The 18,002-nt window shown below is 39.7% G+C and overlaps 1 protein-coding gene across 2 annotated transcripts in view; it reads right to left on the reverse strand.

Moving 5' to 3' along the window:
* Positions 1-1,409: 1,409 nt before the first annotated feature.
* The window catches only part of LOC127933241 (putative E3 ubiquitin-protein ligase UBR7), a 19,906-nt gene continuing 3,313 nt past the window's right edge, over positions 1,410-18,002 (reverse strand). The window contains exons 6-11 of one of the 2 annotated variants that reach the window (XM_052530062.1): positions 5,947-6,052; positions 5,626-5,759; positions 5,351-5,530; positions 5,044-5,203; positions 1,643-1,704; positions 1,410-1,561 (exon numbers count right to left, since the gene is read on the reverse strand). In XM_052530062.1, the coding sequence (XP_052386022.1) occupies positions 1,490-1,561; positions 1,643-1,704; positions 5,044-5,203; positions 5,351-5,530; positions 5,626-5,759; positions 5,947-6,052 (714 nt within the window). In that variant the 3' untranslated portion in view covers positions 1,410-1,489. Of the gene's footprint in view, positions 1,562-1,642; positions 1,705-5,043; positions 5,204-5,350; positions 5,531-5,622; positions 5,760-5,946; positions 6,053-18,002 lie in introns of both variants that reach the window. The other variant, XM_052530061.1, reaches the window with a different exon arrangement.

The raw sequence follows: 18,002 nt of genomic DNA on the forward strand, positions 1-18,002 counted from the left end.
CAGTAAATCTCTTGACACGTCTGTGTGTGGTGTCTCTTGATGCCTTGACCCCAGCCTCAGTGCATTCCTTGTTCGCTCAAATTCTTTGGAAAAGTGGGAAAAAAGGAAAAGTGTTCCTGTGGCTCAGTGGTAGAGCATTGCGTTAGCAGCGCAAGGTTGTGGGTTTGATTCCCAGGGAACATGTTAGATAAAAAAATCTTAGCCTGAATGCACTGTTGTAAGTTGCTTTAGATAAAAGTGACTGCTAAATGCAAAAGTTTATTTAAAATTTAATTTAAATTCTTGAATCGATTTTGCTTGACAATCCTCATAAGGCTGTGGTTCCCTCGGCTGTTTGTGCATCTTTTTCTTCCACACTTTTTCCTTCCACTCAACTTTCTGTTAACATGCTTGGATACAGCACTCTGTGAACAGCTTCTCTGGCAATAAATGTTTGTATCTTACCCTCCTTGTGAAGGGTGTCAATGATCATCTTCTGGACATCTGTCAGATCAGTCTTCCTCATGATTTTGGAGCCTAATGAACCAAACTGAGAGACCATTCTGAAAACTCAGGAAACCTTTGCAGGTGTTTTGAGTTGATTAGCTGATTAGCATGTCACCATATTAGAATTTGTTGAGAATAGGTGGGTTTTTGTTAAATGTGAGCCACAATCATCACAATTAAAATAACCATAGACTTAAATTACTTCAGTCTGTGAGCATTGAAATTTTTTTAATACCCGAGTTTCACAATTTGAGTTTAATTACCGAAACAAATGACATATTTCACAATATTCTAATTTATTGAGATGCACCTGTATGCTTGATCAAGCTGCCTAAGTGAGTTAGGATTCAGTGCCTCAGTTATAAAGACAGACGTGTTTGAATTCACCTACTCTCCTGCTGTATTGTGTGGAATGAGGCACAGTATTAATAAAACTAAAAATAACACCAAAACACCCCCAGCGAGATTCACAAGTGCGCCTCCATGAGACACTTTACTGTTCTTTAATGAGCCAGGAACAGCTGGAGAGCGATGTGACCGATGCTGGAGGTCACATAACAGTGCAAACATGTCTATACTGCACTCCATCCACACACATGAATATAACTCACATGAACATGAATGATCTCAAAGAGGAGTTCACCAAATGTAGTCTGACTGCCTCGTAAATACAGCCGACTGTCACCACCTTCTGGCGTTTCAGTGTAACTGCAGAAAGAGTGACTGTAAAATAACACAAATCAGGACAAACACAAAGAGTGAAAGGTCTGTCAGTGCAGTTATATCAGCAGCCCTGGAGCATGCAACCCGATCGAGTCAAAGTGGACCGACAGAGACCATGCCTTAACTAACACTACAATAGAGAGAGAGAATGACAAAAGAGCAATATTAATGAAATAATTAAAAGGTCTACACACTAGCAATGGTGTTTTTGCTCTGAGACTTTATTAAAATGGATCCACTCTAAAGAGAAGTCTGATAATACTCTGTGATGTTGATTGGTTCAGTTCAACCGTCTCCTCTTTCTTGTTTGCAGTTCCTCCAAAAACTCACGGAAAGCTTCAGGAGTGATGTCCTAAAAACAAACTACATCCATTAGAATTGAGCTTCACTTATTTCCCTCAGTGACTAACACAGAAGCTGCTCTCCTCTTTACCTGTCTCTGGTCTGCAGACTGTTGAAGAAACTCACGCAGCTCATGTTTCAACTCATTGTACTCTAGACACAAGAGAAAGAGTCCGCATTTCATTTTAAAATTACAAGCCATTTCTATAACAGATCTCCTTTAAAACAAAGACACACAAACACTGGGGGCTAAAAGCTTGATATAGTTAAGAGTCTCTTATTCTTCAGTGTCACATGATCCTTCAGAGCAAGATAAAAAGAAAAAATAACATTTTATTCAGAAAGGATGCGTCACATTAATTTCTATTTCAAAGAAATGCTGTTCTTTCTATTCATCAAATATAAGATGCACTTTATGGTGATTTCCACAAAAGTATTGTTCAGTACGACTGTGTTCAACACTGATAATAATCAGAAATGTTTCTTTTCTTCTGAAGTAGGTGTGGGCGATATTGACAAATATTATTTTTCAATATCTCGATATCGATATTCAGATGATAATTTAGCAATCCTTTAAAGAAATGTGTGTAAAGTGGCAAAGAAGGTCCAGTTGGTCTTTTGACCTATTGTTGTATGGAATTACTAGCACATAAAGATGAGACATTATTGATTTAAACAAGAACCAAGTTACTCTACTAAATATTTATTTTAATACAAGAACAGTGCTTTTTCAGTACAATATATGTACGTAATAAATTAACTTTGTGCTTTGCAAACTACTCTATTAGTAATAGACTAACAACAATGTGAGTACCTCTTTAAAAAAAGTTGAGGATGCCACAGACATTTAAGAAAAACTTTTTAACTTTAGGCTTTAGTTTTCCGCAAACAAGGCATATTTTGCCTTTTCTAGCAGCTATTTTATTAATCGTACATCCGCTTTACTCTATGTTTTGGATTGTTGCTTCAACTAAGAACTCCGTAGTTGTGTTGCAAATTAGTAGCAGCTTACGCATTGAGGAACGATCGTGATTTTGTACAAAAAAAACTAAAAAAAAAGTCAAGCAAACCCCTACATTATTAAAATCGCTACATATAATTGTTTAGAAGGTTATGTGCGTTATTTGTTTTCTCTTTAACTTCCTTCAGATCTTTTCATGTTTGGGAGGTCAGATTGTACAAATTATGAAATATTCGATATCCCAATTTTGCATATCGCCCAGACATCAATTTGGATATTATCGTCTAAACGATGTATCGCCCACCCCTATTCTGAAGATCATGTGACACTGAAGACTGGAGGAATGATGCTGAAAATACAGCTTTGATGACAGAAATAAATGACACTTTAACACAGATTCACACAGAAAACAACTGATTTACATTGTAAAGAAATGTCACAATATTACGGGTTTTACTGTATTTATGGAACCATTAAATGCAGATTTGGTGAACAGAAGAGACTTCTTTAAAAGACATTAAATTAACAGATGTTTAAATAACAGGACCACTCTCTCTCTCTCTCTCACACACACACACACACACACACACACACACACTCTCTCTCTCACACACACACACACACACACACACACACACACACTCTGTGCAGTGAGGACACAGTCGGAGCTCTCTCTCTCTCCAGCTGTGTTTGTGTCGGCCCGTCTCCACACACAGACGGTGATCACTCAGACGATACTTCGTCAGGAGCTTTCTCTTACTATAGTCCTTAATTTTGATCAAGTAAGGTGCCAATTGATAGCTAGTCTTTAATCTATAGAAGTATTTTAATTTGTTAATTTGCTCTACTTTGATCTGCCAATCATGGATGTATTCTTCCTGGGTTAGTTTTCCAATTTCTTTAACTTTTGCGTGTCTTAATTGAATGGTTGAGCTGAGTTGGTGTTTTCCCACTAAATGGTGCAAGGGGTCACTCTCTGGGTGTCCTGTCCTGTACATAAGAGCACAGTGATGGTAATCATCTGTCCGTGTGTCTGATAGATGGAACCAGAACTTGGCTGTTCTCTTCTAGATTTCTGAAGGAGGACAAGGTTTAATTCATCTGAACAGTAGAGGGGCAACTTTACGTTTTCAGTTCGTGCAGAGGTTTCTGTGTGGTCCCGTAGACCTAGTGTGGAGACCGTTGGCATGTACGATCTTTAACCAATTAGGTGGACTTGGCCTAATCAGAACACTGTTTCTGATGGACTTAAAGCAGCTCAACACCAGTGGATTGCCAAGTTTCTACCGTGGGCTGTTCAGAGTCTGGAATCTGTTTAAAACGGAGAGGACAGAGCATCACACATCACTCTATTGGCTTCTTCAAGAGCCAGTGGTGTATGGGACGCGTTTGAGTGCGGCCTGTCCAATAGGTCCCAGTTTACTCAAACAATTCTGTTTGTCCAATGTTGTGACTTTGGGGAATGTAATTCACTTTACAGGTGCAAACATGGACAATGCTCAACTCCTTGCTTCTCATTTAAAGGTGCATTCTGTTCGCATGATAGAATTGATGCTCAAAAAGTGGAAAGAGGCTTTAACAGATGCAGAGCGCACATTGCTGCATCTTTATGGTGGTGATTCTGTTCAACATAGTGTTGATGATTCCTTTCCCTTGATGAAGGTTCTCCCAGACTTTAAGGATTGTACAGGGTTTTTTTTAGGAATCAATAATCCCTGTCTGTCTATTCATGATACCGATAAGAAATTGTTATACAGATTGATTGTAAAAATCTTGAACAAAGAGAAGTTAAATGGTAAAACTGACACTCCATGGAGAGCTCGCTTAGGTCTGATAGACGGTGTTGGACCTGAATGGAGATCGCTGTACAAACCACCATTGCTGAAGAAGGTTGCAGACTTGCAGTGGAGAGTTTTACACACCGCTGTGGCTGTTAACTCTTTTATCTCTGTTTTAAACACTGATGTTAATCATGACTGTCCTTTTTGCACTCTTCGTGAGACCGTTTTTCACTGTTTTATAGACTGTTGTCGTCTTGTGCCACTGTTCTCCATGTTGGAAGAGCTTTTTAAATTGTTTGGTGTAGTTTTTTCCAAACAGTTGTTTATCTTAGGGTACAGGTATTCCCAAAAAAAGAGGGAGCAGTGTCAACTCTTTAATTTTATTTTGGGAAGAGCAAAGATGGCTGTGTATATGAGTAGACGAAATAAGGTTGAAGGATTTACAGATGATGATGCTGTTTTTGTATTTGTGAAAATGGTGAAATCACGTTTACGAATCGATTTTAATTACTACAGATTGATGAACGATTTGGGAAAGTTTTCCATTATTTGGTGTTACATGGATGTGCTTTGCTCTATTGTAGAGAATAATCTCATTTTCAAGAGTGTGTTGATTTAATGTGATTTTATTTGATTGAGTGTTGTTCTTACAACTGTTTTAATAAAGTAATTGTAAAAATCAAATCTCACTCTCTCTCTCTCTCTCTCTCTCTCACACACACACACACACTCTCTCTCTCTCTCTCTTACGGTGAATGATCTCGAGCTGCTGCACGTGGTTCAGGGAGGAGATGCAGGACAGCAGCAGGTCTTCACTCGTCAGTGTTTCAGCTTTGGCTTTCTCCTCATGAGCCAGCAGTGTGTCCGACTCGTCCAGCAGGAAAGGAACGCCCGTCTTTACATACATCCTCTAAACATATTTCACATAAAAATCAGTACAGAAACATCAGTACAGAAAAAAGACTCTCATAGGGATACAATTTTGCTACATTTGTCAATCAAACATTTATGATCCTCTAGAATAAAAGTTTGTTTTTAAAACAGAGCTGAAACGCACCTTGCAGTCGGTACATGTGCAGAGTTTGGCTCTCCAGAAATAAGGCCAGAACACCGAGCCGGCTCTCGCTCTCGCTGCGTCTTTGGCCTTGAGCTCATTTAAAACACATTGGGTGGCTTTGGAGAGCTGTAGATGGGTCACTGGATCAGGGCTGGACATGCGGCCTGCGGCTCCAGACGTCTGATGAACACACACCACACTCAATCACACTGTCTGGATCAAATCATGTTTGCACTGGACTCAGGTTAATCACACAACATGCTGTTTCTCACCACCTCCTCCGGCTGAGAGCACAGACTCACTGAGGACACATCGTGGACACTTGTGTGGAAACACTTTCCCTTTTCATCTGACATCACACCAGCATCTGTCTGCTCTTTACAAAGGCCTTCTTTATTTACGGGAGAAACTAGAAGAACACAAAAACAGATATCATTTAAATAGAGTTCTTGTACTGAAGCAATGATGCAGTGACTGTAGTGTGTCATCAGCAGAGATCCACAGAAATATCTTCATACATAGATTTTAAAAAGCTAGACTGATCTTCAGCAATGTACAAACACACGAGCACGTCCTACAGACAGAAACTGCTCCACCTGCAAAATGATCGGCATACGTCCAGAGGAACGGCGCTCGAGTCATGCAGCGAGCACAGATCATCTCCATCAGCGCCTCACAGTCCACCGCTGGAGCCTGCAGATGCTGAAACATCCAGAAGAAGAGGATCAGCCAGCAGAACAACAGAGAGAGAGAGAGAGAGAGAGAGAGAGAGAGAGAGAGTGAGAGAGAGAGAGTGTGATAGAGAGAGAGAGGACAAAAAAGTGGACAAAACTGAAGCAAGAGCATTTCTTACATGTACTGTTGTGCATGTGTTGTAAGTTATTATTATTATTATTATTTTAATTTTATTTTTTGTTGTCTTTTTTCTTGTGTCTTGTTTGAAGAAAAAAAAAAAGGAGAAAGTATACATATACTTAATTATTTTACAAATCTGTTTTTGTTTTATGTATTATATAATTGTTTATTCCTTATTCATGTAATGTACAATGCTTTGGCAATACTGTGCAAGTCATGCCAATAAAGCTCATTTGAATTTGAATTTGAATTTGAGAGAGAGAGAGAGAGAGAGAGAGAGATAGAGAGAGAGAGAGATAGAGAGAGAGAGAGAGAGAGAGAGAGAGAGAGAGAGAGAGAGAGAGAGAGAGAGAGAGAGAGTGTGTCAAGGAGACAAGTCACATTTGAGTTGAGCTCCAGATAAATTGCAAGAAAGATAAGATTTATTTGCTAACAAGTTAATGAAAAAAGAGGATTCAACATACAACATCATCTAGACAACATCTAAACAAAGATTTTGTTGAATCTGGACAGTTTTTTTTTTTTTTTACACTGTCACACCTTAATTTGAGGAAAAGTTCAAGAGAAGCTGATCACAGGATAACCTCTGCAGAAGAGGATACTCATGTTGGAAAAGGATAACATCAAGCAAAACAACAACAGCCAACAACAACAGCCACTATAAGAAAACTTGCAGGATAAGAGAGGTAAAAACATGTTGAATAGACAGTGCTATTTATCTCTCTTTGGACTTTTGCTTGATTCCTGTTTCAAAGAACAACACAAAAAAAGAAAAAACATTCTTGGACATTTTGGACACAACTGGAATTTTAAAGAAATCAGTCAAAGTCATATTTTCCCCATTTTTGGCTTATTTACACATTTTTACCAGTTGGATATCTCCACTAGGAGATGATAAACAAAAACAATTCAAAACAGTGGCAGTTATTTCAGTTGATTGTTTACATTCCAAATCAATGATGGCCAACGCATCATCCTGGCCACGCCCCTTCATCTACCCTCGGAAGAGCTCTGAGACCTCCAGGCTGATGCTCAGACACAAGCAGATGAAGGAGACGCCCGACACACAAGAACACAGTGCCATGAACAACCTGCTCTTTTACACCCAACACAGCCCTTTATGGCACACTGCCTTCTGTCAACATCTCACCTCTACCAAGAAAAGAGGCATCTGTAAAGGCAGACAGATCTTAGCATTTGAAGATGCTGAAAAAAATGATGAAACAAGATTTTTGACCCTGAACTTGTATCAAAATGGCACTGTCATGGCCCAGGGATCAGAGTCTGCTCTCAAGATCTTCATTAAAGATTTTGAATTAATAAAAAAGCTGGCACTGTCTGATGAAGGGTACAAGAATATGAACATTGTTCCCTCTCCTGAAAAATCAGTTCTAAACACGACAGTGATTTCAGCAACTACCATTCCATCTCCAATGTCAAGAATGAAAGACAACTTTTCACTTCTGGAAGTAGAAGTCGTGGAGATAAAAGAATTAATACTATCCCACCTGAAAGACAACCACATGGAACAAGTGACAATTGACATAAAGAACTTAAAACAAGAAGTTGAATCTCTGCAGAGACACAGAGAAGAAATGACAGAAGAACTTCAGAAAACCAAAGATGAACTAAGGGAAGTAAAATCAACTTTAGGAAGACAACTAACGGAAGTTAGAAAAGAAATCCAGGAGGAGTTATCGGCCTTGAAGTCAGTACTCCACACCAAAGATGAACTCATCACAGATCTGACAGAAAGACTCAACTCTGTTTCAGCACCTAAAGAGTCTTCTGCCAAACCCTTGACTCGTCCAGAGATGCTCATGGAAAACCCTCAACCTGAAGAGCAGCCAGTGGAAGAAGAGCCTCACTGCTCGACTGATCCACAGCTCCTCTGCACAGGACCCGGGAGAAACACATGCTCTTATCCTGACAGACTCTAACGAGAGACTTCTGCTACCAAACATGAGAGCCAAGAAAATCTGGTACCCAAACACAAGAAGTGCTTTTCAGATCCTGTCTGAGAGTAAACGTTAAAACTACAAGCACATGGTAATCCACACAGGGACGAATGATTTAAGGGCCATGAAGGGCCGTGTGGCTCCTATAATGAGAGAGGTGGCGATCAGAGCCACACAACGCTTCCCAGAGGCTAGAGTAACTCTGTCCACACTGCTGCCACGCACCGATGTGCCTTTCCACGTCATCCACGGGAATAATGTGGAACTCTCCAGAAGCTGCGCACTCATTCCTAATGTTCATCTCGCCCATCACAAAGACATACAGCCTCATCATATGTATGACCACATACATCTCAATAAGCAAGGAGTGAAAGTCTTCGCCAGAGTGCTGAAAAGCACAGCAAGAAACAACAGAAACTCCACTAACAGGCGAAGCCCTCGTCCTCCAGCAGAGCCCACACGGACCACCGGACCCCCATCCCAACACAAGAGCTACGCAGAACTCAACCAGATCCGACATCTGCTGAACGTCATCTGCTCCAGGACATAACCTGCATAGCACACACACACACACACACACCTATTCATGAAATCATTTAAAATCAGTTGTTGGAATAAACAAGGTCTGCACTCTTCTACTTTTGGTAATAAGACTGCAGACCAAGACTTGCTCAGCAGTGTAACAGACATGGACATCTGTATCTTTCATGAGACGTGGTGTCGTAGTAATGAGACCTTACATTGTCCAATAGGATACAAGGAAATGATGGTTCCTTCATCAAAAAATTCTAAAATTAAATGTGGCCGAGACTCAGGTGGAATACTTATATGGCACAAAGACGATTTAAAACATTAAATTAAAGTTGCTAAAAGTGGAAAATCATCCATTTGGCTTGAAGTGAAATCCGTCATATATCAGTCTAATCTTTATCTCTGTGCAATCTATATTCCACCTCATGACTCTCCCTATTACGAAGAGCAAAGCTTCCCAACATTACAGACTGACATCTTACACTTTCAGTCCAGAGGAAACATCCTCATCTGCGGAGACTTAAACGCCAGAACAGGGCGAGAAATTGATTATGTAAATATTGTAGATAATGACCACATCCCCAATGACACCACGTTTCATCCCTCATCTAATATCACACCGAGAAACAGCTATGATACTTCAGTGAACATTAGTGGAAAACAAATGTTGAAACTCTGTAAAGGTTTAGGATTATACATCATTAACGGCAGAACTCGTGGAGATACATTAGGTAGATTCACTTACTGCTCCAGATTAGGAGCCAGTGTGGTTGATTATTCAATAACAGATATTGATCAAAACTTTATCAATGGCTTCACAGTCAGACCTCAGCTCTCGATGTCCGATCACTGCCAAACTGTGCTTTATCTGAAAGCCCCATGTCAAATAACCAAAACTGCTCCACCTGAAGCTGAAAAACTGGTTCCTCTGAAACATAAACTCAAGTGGAATCAATCCAACTCAGAACAATTCAAAGAAAATATGAACAATCCGACTATATTAAAAATGCTAGATGACTATATGTCCACTGATTTCACCTTAGATATTAATGGAATACATTTAGCAACAAAAAATGTAAGTAATATATTCATAACATTGATAACTCTATCTAATATTAAACAGCAAACCAAACATAGAACCAATGGACAGAGAAAGAGAAAGGATGTCTGGTTTGATGATGAATGTGCCGGTCTCAGAAAAGAACTCAGGAGACTTTCCAACAAAAAGCACAAAGATCCGTCCAGCCAGACATTACGGCTTTCTTACTCAGACTGTCTGCAAAAGTAAAAACACTTCTGTGGAAAAAAAGAGACAAACATTTTCAAACTAAAATTGAAGAAATTGACGATTCAATAGATCAAAACACTTTCTGGAACCTATATAAAAAACTGGAAAAACCCAAATTAGAGATATCACTCCAGAATGGCACAATTTGGAAATCTTACTTTGAAAATCTGTATCAAAAAATTGAACCGGCCGACCTCAACCAACCCCAGAGTAAAATAAAGAAAACACCAGAAGACATGGAAAAAACTATTAAGAATTATCAAAATCCATTAGATAAATCAATAACAATATCTGAAATATTAGAACATATTAAAAATCTTAAAATTAAAGAAAGCATGTGGACAAGATCTGATTAATAATGAAATGCTTAAACTCAGCAGTCCCAGCATGATTCAAACAATAGGCAAATTATTGAATCTGGTGTTCTGGTCCGGACACTTCCCTGAGATCTGGTCTGAGGGACTCATCACCCCCATATTTAAGAGCGGCGATCGATTCGACCCCAATAACTACCGCGGGATAAGTGTGGGCAGTGTGTTGGGAAAACTGTTCTGCAGTATCATTCACACACGCATCGTCTCACACATCTCAGCACACAACATCTTAGATAAAGCACAGATTGGCTTTTTACCAAAACATCTCACATCCGACCACATCTACTCTCTCCACACTCTAATCAGCAAGAACATCAACGACAAACAAAGGAAGATATCTGCATGTTTTGTAGACTTTAAAAAAGCATTTGATTTAATTTGGCATGATGGTCTACTGTACAAAATCCTACAAATTGGCATTGGCGGAAAAACGTTTGACATTATTAAATCTCTGTACACCAACAGCAAAAGTGCGGTGAAGATGGGTAACCGCAGAGCCGCGTTCTTCCAGCAGAGCCGCGTTCTTCCAGCAGAGCCGCGTTCTTCCAGCAGAGCCGTGGAGTGAGGCAGGGCTGCAGTCTGAGCCCAACTCTATTCAACATCTACATCAATGACCTGGCGTCAGCGCTGGAGAGCTCTACTCTACAGGGGTCAGAGGTCAGATGTCTGCTGTATGCGGATGACCTGAGGGCCTTCAGCAGAGCCTGTCCCTGCTGGAACAATACTGTCACGACTGGGCCCTGACCGGAGTCATGGTGTTCCAGAAGAAAGCCAGATCTCAGGGACACAAACAGCAGTTCCTGTATAAAGGCCAGGTCCTGCAGCACAGCTCTAGCTACAGCTATCTGGGCATCGACATCAGCGCTTCGGGACGCTTCGGTCTGGCTGTGAAAACACTCGCTGAAAAGGCTCGGAGGGCTTTCTATGCTATAAAGTCACGATGTGGACACTTAAAATCACCCATTAAAACCTGGATAAAATGATATAATTCAATAATAAAACCAATTCTTTTATATGGATGTGAAATTTGGGGACCAGTACTAAATTTAAAAAATTGGGATAAAACATCAGTAGAAAAATTACAATTGGAAATTGGCAAAAATATTCTTGGGGTTGACAGAAACACGTCCACTGCGGCCTGCAGGGCTGAGCTGGGCCTGTACCCGCTGAACATGGAGATCCAGAAGAGATGTGTTCAGTTCTGGCATCACCTCCATCAGTCTGACCCAGAGTCAGTGCAATATAAAGCTCAGCAGAACCTCTTCCTCTGAACTCACTCGCTCTTCAACTCGTCCATCAGAATATACTCCCCATCAACCCCAAACCTTTTATTAACCATATCCACAAACATCTAAAAGTCACTCATGATGAAGCACTAAAAGCACATTTTGCCCTCCAGAATAAACTGCAATGTTACTCGGCCCTCAATAGAACCACTATATTGGCCAATTATCTATTTATTAAACATTTTAAAGAAAGACAAATCCTCTCCAAATACAGATTAAGTGACCATGATCTAGAGATAGAGAGAGGAAGACATAGACAAACATGGACAGAGAGAGAGCAGAGGATCTACAACACATCGAGGATGAGGAACACTTTCTGCTCTTCTGCTCTAAATACACCAGTATAAGAGAAACCTTTCTGCCCAGATTTGACATTTTAATTCCATCATTCTCTGAACTGAGCGACACTGAGAAAATGTTCTTCTTACTGGGAGAAGATGATAGTACAGCTGCACTAGCGGCTAAATATGTGTTAGCTATTCACAACGCCAGAGTCAGCTAATTCTCTAGAGAAACCGACTCTATTTATTCATTTATTAGGATAAATTGTGTTTATTTATCTATTTATTTATATTTACTATGCTACATATGACATGATTTGTAAATATATGTTTTGTTTGTTTGTTTTACTATTTATAGATAATATGTTGATGCTTTGGCAACATTGTGTTCCACAGTCATGCTAATAAAGCTCATTTGAATTGAATAGAAATGAATTGAGAGAGAGAGAGAGAGAGAGAGAGAGAGAGAGTGTGAGTGAGTGAGTGAGTGAGTGTGTGTGTGTGTGTGTGTGTGTGAGAGAGAGGCCCAAAAACAGGGGATGCCCTCAGAATACTTTCTGACTCCACCTTTGTCACACACACTCACATATCATCATACACACAGGCATCAACGACTTGAGAAGGGAACAGGAGAGAGTTGGGCAGCTGATCTGCAGAGTAGCAGAGAAGGCTACAGAGATCACCAGAGACATCCACCCAGACACCATCCAGAGAGTCAACGCTGACATCTCCATCACAATCAGGGACCTGTATGACCATGTACACATAAAGAAGGACAAAGTCAATGTGTTTGCAAAAACACTGAAAGACACAGCGTGGGGCAAACAAAACACCTTCACACCCCTGAAAACAACACAGCTGTGAACCTACAGAACACAGAACCAGACACCCAGCATAAACCTTCAAACTCATCACAGAGAACGAACACCACTGGCTGCACAATACCAGAGACCCCCACAACATGCTAAAATCCACATCAGGACACCCCATGCACCAGCACTACACCACCACAGATCTACACCAGCCCATCAGCAGAAACCCCAGTTTGCACCAGATCACCACCCAAGACACCCACGACCACAAAAACATCCCTCCAGGCAGAGAAGCAACATGAGGAACAGCCCAACATCAGCAGCAGCAGCAGCCAGCCTTCCACCCGCTCATGCAGCCTCAGTGAATGGAGAAAAAATAAAACCTTACTTTTCTATAACACTATATTATATTAGAAAAAGATTACCTCTATTTTTTAAAACAAGAACTCTATACCATGAACTCTTAAAATGACTCAGTCAATATCAACGTGGAATATTCAAGGATTGAATTCAGCAGCCTTCGGGCTAAAGAGCTCAAACACTGAATTCCAGAAGAGCATCACAGAGATGGAGATTATAATTCTACAGGAGACATGGAGCAGGGCAGACACCCTCACCCACTGCCCACCCAACTACAGAGAAATCATCCTACCATCACAAAAACTCAACACAGTCCGACAGGGAAGAGACTCAGGAGGACAAATAATCTGGTACAAGTCAAAACTCCACAACCACATCAACACAGTGAAGCAATGCAAATACTGCACCTGGCTTAAAATCCACAAGGAACTGCTCCCATCCAGAAAAGATATATACCTGTGTGCCATATACATCCCACCATCAGAGTCCCCCTACTACACAGAAGACACGTTCTCCATATTAGAGGAAGAGACAAGCCACTTCCAGGCCCAGGGAAATGTGCTCATCTGTGGAGACCTGAACTACAGCCGGACTTCACTGACACACAAGGGAGCAAATACATCAACAACAAACTGACTGTTATTAATAACACATTCTCCCATATCCAAAGAAATAACCATGATCATATAGTGAATAAGAATGGGAAAGACCTCCTGCAGCTCTGTCGAAGCCTGGGTCTGTATATCATCAACGGTAGGTTACGAGGAGACACTTAGTTTAATAGCACAGTTGACTATAGGATAACAGACATAGATCCTTCATCTCTCAGATCATTCACTGTTAGAGAACTAACCCCTCTGTCCGATCACAGTCAAATCACTGTGTTTCTCAAAAAGACTGAAAATAACATTAACACAAAGCCCAGTAAACTGTACAACATCAGAAAACCATACAGATGGGCTGAAAACAGCGCTGAAGAATATCAGAAAGCACTTGGCAGCCCAAAAATACAAGCACTGATAGATAACTTTCTAAATAACATCTATGCTCACTCCAATGAAGGTGTCAATCTTGCGGTCAAAGATTTAAATTACATATTTGAAAAATCAGCAAAACAATCCAAATTGAAAACAAAATCTGGAAAAAATCTAATACCCAAAAATTGGTTTGATCAGGACTGCCAAACTATTCGCAAACAACTGAGAACACTCTCAAATCAGAAACACAGAGATCCAAATAATACAGAGATCCGCCTTCTTTACTGTGCAACACTAAAAAAAATACAAACATACACTCAGAACCAAAAAACACAATACAACCAACTCACAATAATTGAGAAGTCAGTCAACACAAACCAATTTTGAAATAACTGGAACAATCTGAAAAAAACTGATCATGAAGAATTGGGAATCCAAAATGGAGAAATATGGGAAAGTCATTTTCAAACACTGTTTAATTAAGTACAAACAGACACAACTGTAAACAAAACCAAACAATCAACCAGCTGGGAAAACTAGAATTAGCAATCAAAGATAACCAAAACCCATTAGATTTCCCAATAACTGATTAAGAACTTAAAGAAAATATAAAAAACCTCCAACTCAGAAAAGCATCTGGACCTGATGGGATATTAAATGAAATGATAAAACACACAAGCAGTAAATTTCAGTTGGCCATTCTAAAACTATTCAATGTGTTTCTAAGTGTAGGTCACTTCCCTGACGTCTGGAATTAAGGCTTGATCACACCAATCTTTAAAAACAGAGATAAATTTGATCCTAACAACTACAGAGGCATGCGTGTGAGCAGCAACCTGGGAAAGTTATGCTGTAGCATAATAAATGCTCGACTATTAGAAGTCAAATTAGATTTTTACCAAATTACCGTACATCTGACCACATCTATACATTACATACTCTAATTGAAAAACATGTCAACCAAGAAAAAGGTCAAATATATGCATGCTTTATTGACTTCAAAAAAGCTTTTGACTCAATTTGGCACCAAGGACTGTTTTACAAACTTATTGAAAGCGGCACAGGAGGTAAAACCTATGACCTTATCAAATCAATGTACACTGAAAGTAAATGTGGCATAAAAATCGGCACCCAACGTACGAGGTATCTTTCCCAAGAGTGTGGTGTGAGACAGGGCTGCTGCTTAAGCCCAACATTATTTAACATCTACATCAATGAACGGGCGAGCAGTCTGGAGCGATCCACAGCCCCTGGCCTCACACTACACACCTCACAGATCAGATGCCTGCTGTATGCAGACCATCTGCTTCTGCTGTAGACCACTCAACATGGTCTACAGCAGAACCTGGACCTGCTAGAACAATACTGCCAGACCTGGGCCCTGACAGTCAACCTGAAGGAAACCACAAGCATGATCTTCCAGAAAAGATCCAGATCCCAGGGAACACAACACACATTTACATTAGGCACAAACCCGATAACACACACATCACACTACAACTACCTGGGTTTGAAAATCACATCCACAGGAAACTTTAATCATGCTGTGAATGAACTGAGAGATAAAGCACGCAGGGCCTTCTACGCCATAAAACGGCAATGTCCTATAGAAATCCCTATCAGAATTTGTCTGAAAATATTAGAATCAGTAATTGAGCCCATTGCACTCTATGACAGTGAGGTGTGGGGTCCACTGACCAATCCAAATCAAGATTTCACCAAATGGGAAAAACATCCCATTGAGACCCTGCATGCAGAACTGTGTAAAAATATATTACACGTGCACCGGCACACAACAAATAACACATGCAGGGCAGAATTAGGCAAATATCCTTTAATCGCAAAGTTACAAAAAAAGGGCAATTCTGGAAGCATCTGAAACTCAGTGACCCCCAATCATATCATTATAAAGCCCTTCAATACCAAGAGTTGAGCAAAGAAAGCAGCTGATCCAGAGCTTCATCTACTGATGCTCTGAATCACATCAGAATCAATCAGATTACTGCACAAATCAAGCAGAATTACAGAGTAAAATGCGATGCTATCTGACTCTAAAGAGAGAGTAGAGTATGGCAGAGTATCTGTACACAGTGTCAGATCAGAAACTGAGGAGCACACTGACCAGATACAGACTCAGCGGACACAAGCTGATGATAGAGACGGCCACACACAGAGAAACATGGCTGCCAGCGGAGCAGAGACTGTGTTCACACTGTGATCTGAATCAGATGGAAACAGAACTGCACTTCTAACAGAATGCCCCAAATACACAGACATACAGACAGAGTCCTGATAAAATACAGCAGATCCATCAGACATTTAAAACTCTTCCGAAGCAGGAGAAACTGGTGTATCTGTTAGGAGAACACAAGAACTGCTGTGTGTCTGTCTGTCATGATGTTAGAGAAAACACTCAACCTGCCCTGACCTGATGTCTCCAATGTAGATTATGTTATGCCATATTACTGTGTTGTATTACTTAGATCAGTGGTTCCCAAACTGGGGTGCGTGCACCACTAGTGGTGCGCAGACTGACCACCAGGGGTGCGCAAGACAATGTTTGTAATGGCGGGGAAAAAGATTGCTCTTTATTATTTTTATGTATTTAACTGAGGTAAACTTTACATACAAAGGTTTTATTAAGAAATAAAATTTCACATTTCACATTACACACTATACTGTATAAATTACAATTGATTTCATTTCATTTTACAAGCACGTTTGTGTCACAATAGCCCCGTCCTGTTCTTTTAGTTCATATTAGGTGCTAACTGATAATTTGTTCATTTTTTCACTTACTACATTCAACAGAATGGACACCTGGGGCCGGATTCACAAAAATCTTCTTAAGAAATAAATTAAAATATTAAAACGTTCTCAAATATATTCCTAAGAACATCTTAATTTTTTTTTCTTAAGAAGAAATTAACAGCCGTTATCTGAATAAATACATGTTGCTGCTAAACTCACTCCTGTAGATTACCCTAATAATCATGATCATAAGCACGCTCCAGACAGTATATTTTTGTTGCGACTTTGAATGGCGCTCAGCTTCATGTTTTTAATGCGGCCTGTTTTTGAACAGTTACTTTTAAAATAGCCTGTCTTAAGCTGCAGCAATATGTTTCATTAATTTTTGTGTCGTGTTTTTGCACTTTCATCTGAGTGAACGCTTCCGGTATTTTAGTCCGCGTTTCTACACCAAATTCATCCTGCGCACTCATATGCACCGAATATTGCCAAAGATGATGTATTAATAAGCTAAAATTAACCCTGACTTGTTTCAGGGTTGCTAATGAGTTTTGAAGTCAGCAAAAAGCAGCGTCACACACAGGCTAATCATGTTTACATTAACAGTCATCGCTGTCCCTTCAGAAAACTTGTGCACATCTCTAGTCCTCCTATGTATTATATGTAGCTGTTGCTGTAATGTTCAAATATAACAATTAATTTCAAATAACCCAATAAATTCATTAAATAATTATTATTATTTGGATTTAAGACAAGTCTGGGGCTGTCCTAAATTTAAGAAGATTATCTTCAACAACATTAAGAAAAGATAAGAATATTCTTAAGATGAATTTTTTGGGGAATACAAAATATCCTTAAGTTTTTTCTAAAATTAAAAAATAAGAAGAAAATGGAAGATGAGAAGAAATTTCTTCTTAAGAATGTTTCGTGAATCCAGGTTAAAAACGGGCTTTAAAGAAATTTAATATTTATATGTATATATCATATATATTTAATGTATATGATCTGTGTGCAAACATGCAGGCCCATCCATCTCACAAAAAAAGGAAGTGATCTTTTATTATTATGTTTTCTAATTTACAGTGAATATTTGTATTTAGTTATTGCAATTAAAAATGTGAAATCTAACCAGAGTAAGGTGTTGGGGGGTGCTTGACAGGTGCCAAACACTTGAAAGGG

Source organism: Carassius gibelio, chromosome A17 (genome assembly GCF_023724105.1).
Source record: "Carassius gibelio isolate Cgi1373 ecotype wild population from Czech Republic chromosome A17, carGib1.2-hapl.c, whole genome shotgun sequence".
NCBI lineage: Eukaryota > Metazoa > Chordata > Actinopteri > Cypriniformes > Cyprinidae > Carassius > Carassius gibelio.